The sequence below is a fragment of the Musa acuminata genome, chromosome BXJ2-5, assembly GCF_036884655.1.
Source record: "Musa acuminata AAA Group cultivar baxijiao chromosome BXJ2-5, Cavendish_Baxijiao_AAA, whole genome shotgun sequence".
NCBI classification, from domain to species: domain Eukaryota; kingdom Viridiplantae; phylum Streptophyta; class Magnoliopsida; order Zingiberales; family Musaceae; genus Musa; species Musa acuminata.
The window spans coordinates 39737140-39747500 of NC_088342.1; the positions used below are offsets into that span (position 1 = coordinate 39737140).

At 35.2% G+C, this 10361-nt stretch overlaps 1 protein-coding gene across 3 annotated transcripts in view; it reads left to right on the forward strand.

Annotated features, from left to right (window-relative positions):
• The first annotated feature begins 3855 nt into the window (after positions 1-3855).
• Positions 3856-10361, forward strand: part of LOC103985958 (ABC transporter C family member 3-like) — an 8337-nt gene continuing 1831 nt past the window's right edge. For 2 of the 3 annotated variants that reach the window (XR_010487088.1, XM_065109412.1), the window contains exons 1-9: positions 3856-6488; positions 6697-6783; positions 6852-7499; positions 7577-7741; positions 8708-9002; positions 9107-9321; positions 9641-9946; positions 10069-10132; positions 10295-10361. The exon at positions 10295-10361 is cut by the window's right edge and continues 173 nt beyond it. Coding sequence is in view for 1 of the 3 variants with exons in the window: in XM_065109412.1 (XP_064965484.1) it covers positions 4098-6488; positions 6697-6783; positions 6852-7499; positions 7577-7741; positions 8708-9002; positions 9107-9321; positions 9641-9946; positions 10069-10132; positions 10295-10361 (4238 nt within the window). In the remaining 2 variants the exon portion in view is untranslated. The remainder of the gene's footprint in view (positions 6489-6696; positions 6784-6851; positions 7500-7576; positions 7742-8707; positions 9003-9106; positions 9322-9640; positions 9947-10068; positions 10133-10294) is intronic. The other variant, XR_010487089.1, reaches the window with a different exon arrangement.

Genomic DNA, 10361 nt, shown 5'->3' on the forward strand with positions numbered 1-10361 from the left:
TATCATAGTTAATCCTGCACACATAAAACCCACTTCGATCTAAATAATTATTACTGAGCTAATCAAATGTTGTCTGGCATGTCATTGGTTCATCAACACTTCATCCAATTCTTCGACGCATCGTCCTCTCTTGCGACCTATTACCCAATCAGCCAGTTGACATCCATAACTCCAATTTTCTTGGTGCAATATCTGCTCTTCTTAGCCCGAAGCTATCTGTCGATACGTCAACCGATCCTCCGGCTCGATGTCCAATCTTCTGACATGTTTTTCTCCAGCCCAACATGATTATTCATGCTTTAATTATCTCTCCTTGATCGAAGCTTCCTACGTTACTCAAAATACAAATCAAATCATAAACACTATCAATTGGTTTCATCATCAAAATCTGAGATTCAACATAGATTTAGGCAATAATTTGAGAAGGGTCTTCACAACCCCTATCATGTGGATCACCGCTAAATAGGACAGTTGACCTCCTTCATCCTCTCCCATGGATCTATAGGTTTTCATGGATATACGATCTCCTTAGGTAACACATCTTTCTTATATGCATAGTTTTCAGTTTTGTGAGTTTTTGCGCATCAATCTTTGCATAACGATGAAATCTTATTTTTCTATGGGAATTCTGAGATTTTTATTTTTAGTTCTTCCGCTATGCATGTAATGTCGTCCCAAATTTCCCAACATTAATAAACTTAAACCCTTAATATTTATGTGTTCATATTTTAAATATCACAAATTAGACTCATTCTTTTGAGTTACAATAAGAGCATACATTTCAATATTTGAAACATTGAGTAGAAACATCTTGTTTTAAGTCACACAAATATTTATTATAATCAAATTAGATTTTTTTATATTTATTAGTGTATGAATCATCATCAAATAATATTGAATATCCATCACTCGTTAATTGTTCAACACTTAACAAGTTATGTGATAAACTAGGAATAAAGAAAATATTTTAAAGATGTTTTATCTTTGCTTCACTTATTTTCACCTTAATTGTTCATTTTCCTTCTACTTGAATTTTTTTTGTTATCTTCAAGTCTAATTTTCATCAAGATCTCTAAATATTGATCTTATGCCTGACATACTATTAGAACATCCATTATCCAAAAATTAAATTTATTTATGATATTATTAACTTATAAATAAGTTATATATAACTTACTATTTTCTTCATTTTCATTTACATAACTTACTTTCCTCTTTTCCGGTGATCTACCTTTATGTTACCAAACTTTTTATAATAGTAACATTAAATTTCACTTTTATAATTTTTTTGATAATAATTTGATTATTTTTATTCATCACGCCTATAAAAGTATCATCTTCCTCTTCATCTTCCATTTTCTCTATCATGAAATCATTCTCTACCACTTTCTTTTTCTATTGATTTTTTTATCTCTTTTTTTTTTTTTGAAGTAGAAGACTATCTTTTTGAAATTTTTTTCTTCACCTTTTTAAGTAACCTATTCAACCTTATTTTATGTATTTGTAAGAACATATTAGTTCATCAAATGAAAAAATAAATAAATCTTTTGACTCATCAATTACAATAACATGATCAAATTTCGAGGTTAAATTTCTTAAAAACTTTACAATAATAATAAAATTATTATGAAGAGGTTTATTATAAGATTTTATTTAACTAATAATTTTAGTCACTCGAGAAAAAAAATCTTATACCGATTTATTACTTTAATAAATAAATATTTAAACTCACAATAAAGGATTTAAAGTTTTATCATAATCACATTCGATGAGCTTTAAAATTCGTTTTGAAGTATCAACCAAGCTCGATTTGTAATTGTAGCTACTATAATTCTTAAAAGATTATCTCATGTACAACTTCTTAAATGAAGAATATTATCTTTGAGTCATTCTTCATTCTGCATATTCAATATCTATAAGTCCCAAAGATTTTAAGATATAAATAGAAATTTTATCTTCAGACTATTAAGTTTATAAAATAAAAGGTTGAGACATAGGATTATCATTGAAATGCCTAGTTCAGATTGGACTTTTATTTATAAAATATTTTTAAATACACATACCTTTGCTTCATGAATTATGATTCTATTTATATAATCTATGATAATTATCTCATCATCTCATATTACCCATAATTAAATTAGGTATAGGAACTATCTCATAATAATAAATTCTTAGATCACTTAGGTAAAATAATTTAGAACATGATTAGAACTATATAAAATATGATAACTATTTAAAATAACTAATTATGAATTAAGTTTCAAATTTTGGACTTTATTTATCCAACAAATAGAAAAAGATGATTTAGGACAGGAGACTAAACAATACAGAGTCTAAATAATACATACAAACAGAACAACTGTCTATAAACACTGTAATCATAGATAACCAACCTTAATGTGGAGCTGAACTCATTCTCTTTCTCAATCAAACTAATAATGCAAAGAAAAGCAATTTTGTTGACAAAATTCACTTCTTCAGGATAATATTCATTGGAAATCAGTTTTGGTACACCTATTTTCATCTACACTTGTAAACCTGTTAACCAATAAAATATGAAATCTGATCTCAATGCTTCACATGAAAATTTCCATGACAAAATATCATACTGAAAAGGTCCATTCATATCCAGCTTCGAATTTTGTAGATTAATGATATTTGAAATGTACTTCAATTCCTAGCATAATATTTAGTTGGAGGAATATCTTCTAAGACAAGTCCTAATTGTAGATTGGCAAGATACACATTAGATAGGTCAAATAACTCAAATATTTATTCTACACTATCATATGCATTCTGATTTTTCATAAATCGAGGATAGAAAATATTTATTTTGTTCGTGTACTCCATGAGATGCCTTTTATAGTCGCACCGCCTGATGTTAATCTAAAAACATGATTCATTAAAACTTCAATTAGGATGGCATGTGTTCCTAATTTTATACTTCAATTTTACAACTTGCACAAAAGAGAAGACTGACATACTTTCCTGGACAGCATATATTTAGGAACCGCTCTCTAATTCAGTAGCACATCTGGGACCTCTTCAGCTGGGCCAAAATGGGCAGGGATAGAGTTCTCTCTCATTGCACAATGAAGTATATTATTAGTCAATCAGCTTCTTAAGACTTGGAGGTTCAAAGGTTTAATTTATTGGGAAGAAACCACATAGGTACTTTAACTATAGAGGTCATTGCAAATACACTCGATGATCGAACAAAAAAGTCGAAAAAACAAGCAGAAACATCGAACGCTAAGCAATGTTATAGTTGTCAGCTACGCTTCCAGTTGGGTCTCCTCGTCACAATCAAACCTATGCAAAGGTCCTTGGCGACCATAATGTCCACATTGTGAAAAGCTTCGTGAAGACCCAACCTTGGAACCAAGAATCAGAGATGCTTTAGATAATGCACTGAAGAAAAGATACAAAGAATGGTATCTATTCCTGCAGCCAGTCTTCCGAAATACCTGCTTTTAGCTGAATGAATAGTGCACCGCAGAGGTAAAGCGATGATCATTGGCTATCAGAGGAAAGGTAGTAATGCAGATATGATATTTTTCATTGACTACTATTCACTTAGATTTGAGCACATCAAGAAGATGCATGGAAATAGTTACACGAAAAGAAGGGCACGTCTACCGTTGATGGTGACGGGCAACGGTGAAGGAGACAGAAACACTATGATACATACGTTGTGGTCGTTTCTTTATTGATATTTGACGTCTGCAATGAGGTCTGCGGGATTACTTCATCGAAGTCGGAATTATGTCGACTCTGCCACCCAGTCCACTGTAATATAAAATGTGCTGCAAAGCTTGTCTCCGAAGGATTAAACTCGTTGTTGTGGTTTCTCTATAGTTGTTTCAGGTTGTCCATGAAGCTTCCTGCATCACTTCTTCCATGTCGGAATACGTCAGTTCTGGTACCCAGTCAAATTTGGACCTTCGTTTCTACTCTGATCCTCTCCGCCTCAGAAAACACTCCCTCCCACCGACCCACCCCCATCTTGCTCTTTAAGGGAAGATCTCCAAGATTCTAAAGCAAGAATCGGGAAGCCCTTCTGATGCCTAAGAGGTTTATGAGCAACTGAGGACATGGACTTGCTCCTGGAAGAAAGCCATGGTATGTCTGCCAGCGTCTCACTCACTGTCTTAATTAATGTGCGCGGGGTTCTCGGGTTATTCTTAGAACCTGTATTGCTACTCTATGGAATCTCTGCTGCTTGTCACCTTTGCTTTTTGCTTGTGCTGTCTGCTCTTTGGCTCCACCGGTGCTGTGATTCTGGCAAAGACTTCCACAGGGGAGTTGCGAAAAGCAGATTCTTGTATTACAGATTAGTCCTTTTCACTTCCCTGAGCTTGGGTTTGTTTCATCTCCCAACGTGCATTTTGAGCTACTTCTGGTATCAGCATGATGACCGACTTCTCGCTATCGAAGTTGGTTTGGCTATCAGAACAGCTGCATGGTTTGCCATGACTGCTTATTTGCTTCTTGAATTCAGCAGTTCAAGTGAGGATAGGTTTCCAACATTCCTTAGGGTTTGGTGGGGTCTCTTCTTGCTGTTATCCTGTTCTGGCCTTGTTGTGGACATTCTTTACTTCAAGAAGCATAACTTTGAGAAGACCCATCAGTTGGTGTTTGACTTCTGTTCAATTCTAGCTGGATTGACCTTTAACTATGCCGGATTCTTTGGTAAGAGGATTCCGGAAGAGAAAACTAATCATGAGGAACCTCTCTTGAATGGTCGTAATATCAATGGATCTTCCACTGTGAGTGGGGCTGGCTATGCTGCCATCTCACAATTCGAAAATGCTGGCATACTGAGTACCCTTTCCTTCTCCTGGGTCAGTCCTTTGCTTTCTGTCGGTCGCAGAAAGACTTTAGACCTCAAAGATATTCCACAATTAGCTAGTGATGATGATGTTCATACTGTCTTCCCAATATTCAAAAGTAAACTTGAATCTTATACTAGTGCTAGTTCCAATGGTAAAATTACCTCATTTATGTTGGCAAAGTCATTAATCTTCTCTGTCTGGGGACACCTTTTGTTGGCAACTTCTAGTGCACTCTTGTCCACTGTGGCTTCATTTGTTGGCCCCTATCTCATTGGTTACTTTGTTCGATACCTCAGTGGTGATCCACAATTTGAAAATCAAGGGTACCTTCTGGTTCTGGCGTTCATTCTGTCAAATCTTGTTGAGGGTTTTTGTAGTAGGTATGAGAGTTTCATATTTCAACAGGTTTTTATCAGACTCAGGGCCTCCCTTGTTTCTGTGATCTACCAAAAGGGTCTTACTCTCTCTAGTCGCTCAAGACAATGTCAAACCAGTGGAGAAATCATAAATTACATGAATATTGATGCTCCAAGGGTTAGTTCTTTCAGTTACCACATGCTTCATCTATCATCGGTCCCAGTGCATGTTATTCTGGCCTTGTTAATCTTATATCCTCAAATGGGGCTTGCTTCACTAATCAGCTTAGCGGCCACCTTTATTTTAATGTTGATTAATGTTCCCATAGCCAAGCTAGAACAGAATTACACAGAAAAGATTATGGAGTCTAAAGATCGTAGAATGAAGGCTACAACAGAGATCTTGAGGAATATGAGAATTCTCAAGCTTCAAGCTTGGGAAATGAAGTTCTTATCCAAAATAATGGAATTGAGGAAAAATGAGATAAGTTGGTTGTGGAAGATTGCTTATGTATCAGCTGCTGCAATTTTTATCTTCTCCTGTTCGTCAATTTTTGTTGCAGTAGTTGCCTTTGGAGCTTGCATGCTTATGAGGATACCATTGGGAACAGGAAAGGTTCTAACAGCACTTGCAACTCTTGGGACAATGCAAAATCCCATTTTTTCTATTCCAAATACAATCTCAATGTTAGTTCAGACCAAAGTTTCTCTTGATAGAATATCATCATTTCTCTGCCTTGAGGATTTGCAACCAAATGTTGTAGAGAAGCTCCCACGAGGTAGCTCAGAGGTAGCTATCGAAGTTAGCAATGGTAATTTCGTGTGGGATCCCTCCTCTAAAACTCCTACTCTGAAAGATCTAAATTTCCAAGTTTTGAAAGGAACCAGGGTCGCTGTTTGTGGAACTGTTGGTTCTGGTAAATCAAGCTTGCTGTCTTGCATTCTTGGTGAAGTCTCAAAAATTTCTGGAACTGTCAAGTTATGTGGTACAACAGCTTATGTCTCTCAGTCACCCTGGATTCAAAGTGGTAGCATTCGAGACAATATAATTTTCGGAAAGGAAATGGACATAGACAAATATGACAGAGTCCTAGAAGCTTGTTCTTTGAAGAAGGATTTGGAGATCATGCCTAACGGTGATTTGACAGTTATAGGAGAAAGAGGCATAAATCTTAGTGGAGGACAAAAGCAACGGGTACAAATTGCCCGTGCCATATACCATGATGCTGACATTTATATGTTTGATGATCCATTCAGTGCTGTTGATGCCCACACAGGATCTCATCTCTTTAAGGTAATAGCTTAAACAGTAGTTATCTTTCCATATGGTTGTAGTATCAACTATCAGGTGTTTTTGTTGAATATTCACAAAATATGAAGAATTTCATATACGTACACCTTGATGGTTGTTAATATATTAACTAACTTTCTTTTGTTAATATGATGTTGCTATGTAAGAAAATATTTGAACTTTAAAAATAATAGCGACATCACTACTACAGGAATGTTTGCTTGGATTTTTATCTTCGAAGACAGTGGTCTATGTCACACACCAGGTGGAGTTTTTACCATCAGCTGACCTTATCCTGGTGAGTAATGCTGCCTTTTCATCTTTATCTCACATATGTATTCCAAACAGAATTCTTCTCTTGTACAGGTCATAAGAGATGGAAGGATTGTACAAGCAGGAAAGTACAATGAGATAATTAACTCAGGAACAGAGTTCATGGAACTGGTTGGTTCTCATATGGAAGCTTTGGCTGCACATAACATGATAAAACATACTTCCAACACTTCAAGTGACTCTATTCAAGGTGGTCCTTCTGCCTCAAAATCTAGTGTACCAGTTCCTCAACAAGCAGAATTGATGGATACAGAGAATGGTCCATCAGATGAAGTTAGGCCGAGGGGTCAACTTGTTCAAGAAGAAGAGAGGGAGACAGGAAAAGTGGGGTTTCTGATTTATTGGAGGTATATTACAATGGCATATAAAGGGGCACTTGTTCCATTAATATTATTTTCCCAAATTCTTTTTCAAGTCCTTCAGATATGTAGCAATTATTGGATGGCTTTGGAGTCTCCTCTGTCAGATGACTTGGAACCTCCTGTAAGTGGCTCAATGCTTATATCTGTATATGTAGCATTGGCTGTTGGGAGCTCTGCTTGTATCCTAATAAGAACCCTGCTTCTCGTAATTGCTGGATATAAGACTGCAACGATGCTATTTAATAAGATGCACATGTGCATTTTTCGTGCACCCATGTCATTCTTCGATTCCACCCCCACTGGGCGTATTTTGAATAGAGTAAGTATTAGTTTTCTTTTAATCATTGAGAATATTCTTTTGAGGCTTATGTCTCTAAAATATGTTTAATGGGGCAGGCGTCAACTGATCAAGGTGGAGTAGATACAGACATTCCTCTCCAAATTGAATTATTTGCATTCTCAATTATACATCTTCTGGGGATTATTTCAGTCATGTCACAGGTCGCATGGCCAGTTTTGATCATCTTTATTCCTGTGGTTGCGACTTGTATTTGGTATCAGGTATCTGTTTTACAAGTTTTTAACTCTACTTCAAGTACAGAAGTGAATAATGTTAGAAAAACTTATATCATCAGCACTAGATGTTGTATTCATTCACTTCTAAAAATGAAAATTATGAAGCAAACAGTTTCATTTCTAAAAAATCCTGCATAAGGATGAATTTAGATATTATTTTTCTTATCGTCTTAGGAAAGAAAATGCTCTTCTATTAACACAGTGAATTATGGGAGTAAGACATTCTTTAAAACTTGGAAGTACTGTAGCCAGAGTCATCTGATGTTGTAGCAAGTGATATTGTCAACCATGGTCCAGACATATTTCTCCAATATTGAGATTGGACAACTTCTAAAATCTGAACATCTTTATGAAAAAGTTACAATCCCATTTTTGTAAACATTATTTTTTTCTCAGCAATTTTAGATAAATCCTAGCTAAATCAGATAAATGCATATTATATTTTCCACATTTTGTTATTTTCTATCATTTTTATATGTTTTTAATAGAATGCTTAAATTACTGAAAATGCTGTTGGATCAACAAAGTGAATACTGTCGATTTTCTCTTTTGAAACTATGTTCCTAATTTAAGCTATTAGTTTGATCTACCATTCCAGTTTCTGAAGTATCAGCAGGCAAGACAACAAGGAGACATTAAATGCAGAATAAGGAGGGGTAATTATTTTAAAAACATGTCATTATATAATGGCAGAATTTGGATTGTGATTTCTCCTTTAATCACATTGCCTTATGCCATAATTCTGTAGTGTTGTGTAATATATAAGTCTTTTTCTAAGGTGAGATTGATAAATTGAACAGCATAATTGACTGGTTCATCATTAGTATACGTACACCTTCTATGAGTTTGTCATCTTGCATGACTATAATTATGCCATTACTCTACATTCATACTTTTCCTATTTCCATGATCTATAAATTCTAAAGTTCTCTTATAATCCTGGTCCCTCAGCAATACTACATATCTACTGCACGAGAACTATCAAGGTTAATTGGGGTTTGCAGAGCTCCTGTAATCCAACATTTTGCAGAATCAATGTCAGGATCAATTTCAGTTAGAGGCTTTGGTCAGGAAAAAGAGTTTGTGAACACTAACTATAATCTGACAAATGATCTCTCTCGACTTCAATTCCATAGTACAGGTGCTATGCAATGGCTTTGTTTTCGTCTCGATATGTTGTCATCCCTTACATTTGCCTTCTCTCTGATATTTCTGATCAGCATGCCAGAAGGTGTAATCGATCCCGGTACTTGCTTTGTATAGTTCCATTATTTGTGTTTCCTGGAATTTCCTGGAAATATGGAAGTCATGTTAGCCATTGTTTTTCTGTTTCTTTGTCTTCTTCCCTAGGTATCGCTGGCCTTGCAGTGACATATGGGCTTAGTCTGAATATGATACAAACATGGGTCATCTGGAATCTGTGCCATCTTGAAAATGGAATTATTTCTGTGGAGAGAATACTACAGTATACAAACATTCCTAGTGAACCACCTCTTGTCATAGATGAAAACAGACCTGATCATATCTGGCCATCGAAGGGGGAAATAGACCTTCTTAACTTGCAGGTAATTACATCCTTCCTACGATATTCCTTGTTCGTTTTCCAGCTTATATTGCATCTTTTAAGTGTTAGTTTTCATTATCTATCACTTTCCAAGATGATAAATGTGATTATATCACTAAATAAAGGTTTAAATATATAAAGCCTCTTGGATGTGTGTTACCAAAATTTCCTGCTTGAGAACAACTCAACTCCCTCAGCATGAAAGTGCTACTTCAAGCTCATCATGGTTTTCACACTGAATGTTTCTCTATTGACATCTTAAAAGTTGCTGCAAGTCCCATCATCTTTTTTTCTTTTTAATACTAATTAACTTGGAATAGGTTCGTTATGGCCTCGACATGCCTTTTATTTTAAGGGGTCTCACTTGCACTCTTCCTGGAGGTAAAAAGATTGGAATTGTTGGAAGAACTGGAAGTGGCAAGTCCACCCTTGTACAGACAATATTTCGTATTATTGATCCTACTGTTGGTCATATATTCATCGATGGCATTGACATTTCAACAATTGGGCTACATGACCTGAGATCCAGATTAAGCATTATCCCGCAAGATCCAATTATGTTCGAGGGAACTGTGCGTAACAACCTAGATCCACTTGAAGAATATACAGATGAGCAGATATGGGAGGTGCTTCAGTTTACTTATATATTATTTAACATGTATTAATTTATCATATCCTTTTAGTGTTGTTTGCAAGTTTATTTGAAACCATAATGTGTCTTTTCTATTTCAATGTTTTTCTCTTTTAGGCACTGGATTGCTGTCAACTTGGAGAAGAGATTAGAAATAAGGAATTGAAGCTCGACTCTGAAGGTATCAGATTTTAAATTGTGGTGATATTTATAGTCTTAATATAAAATTTCCTCCCAGTTAGTTTTAACTTAGAAATATGCTGATAAAATGAAAGATTCTTTGCCACTGTGTTTTTCTATGATCAATTGATTTATTATTTATACTGACCAATTTGAGTTGCAGTAACTGAAAATGGTGAGAATTGGAGTGTAGGCCAGCGCCAGCTTGTCTGTTTAGGCAGGGTAATCTT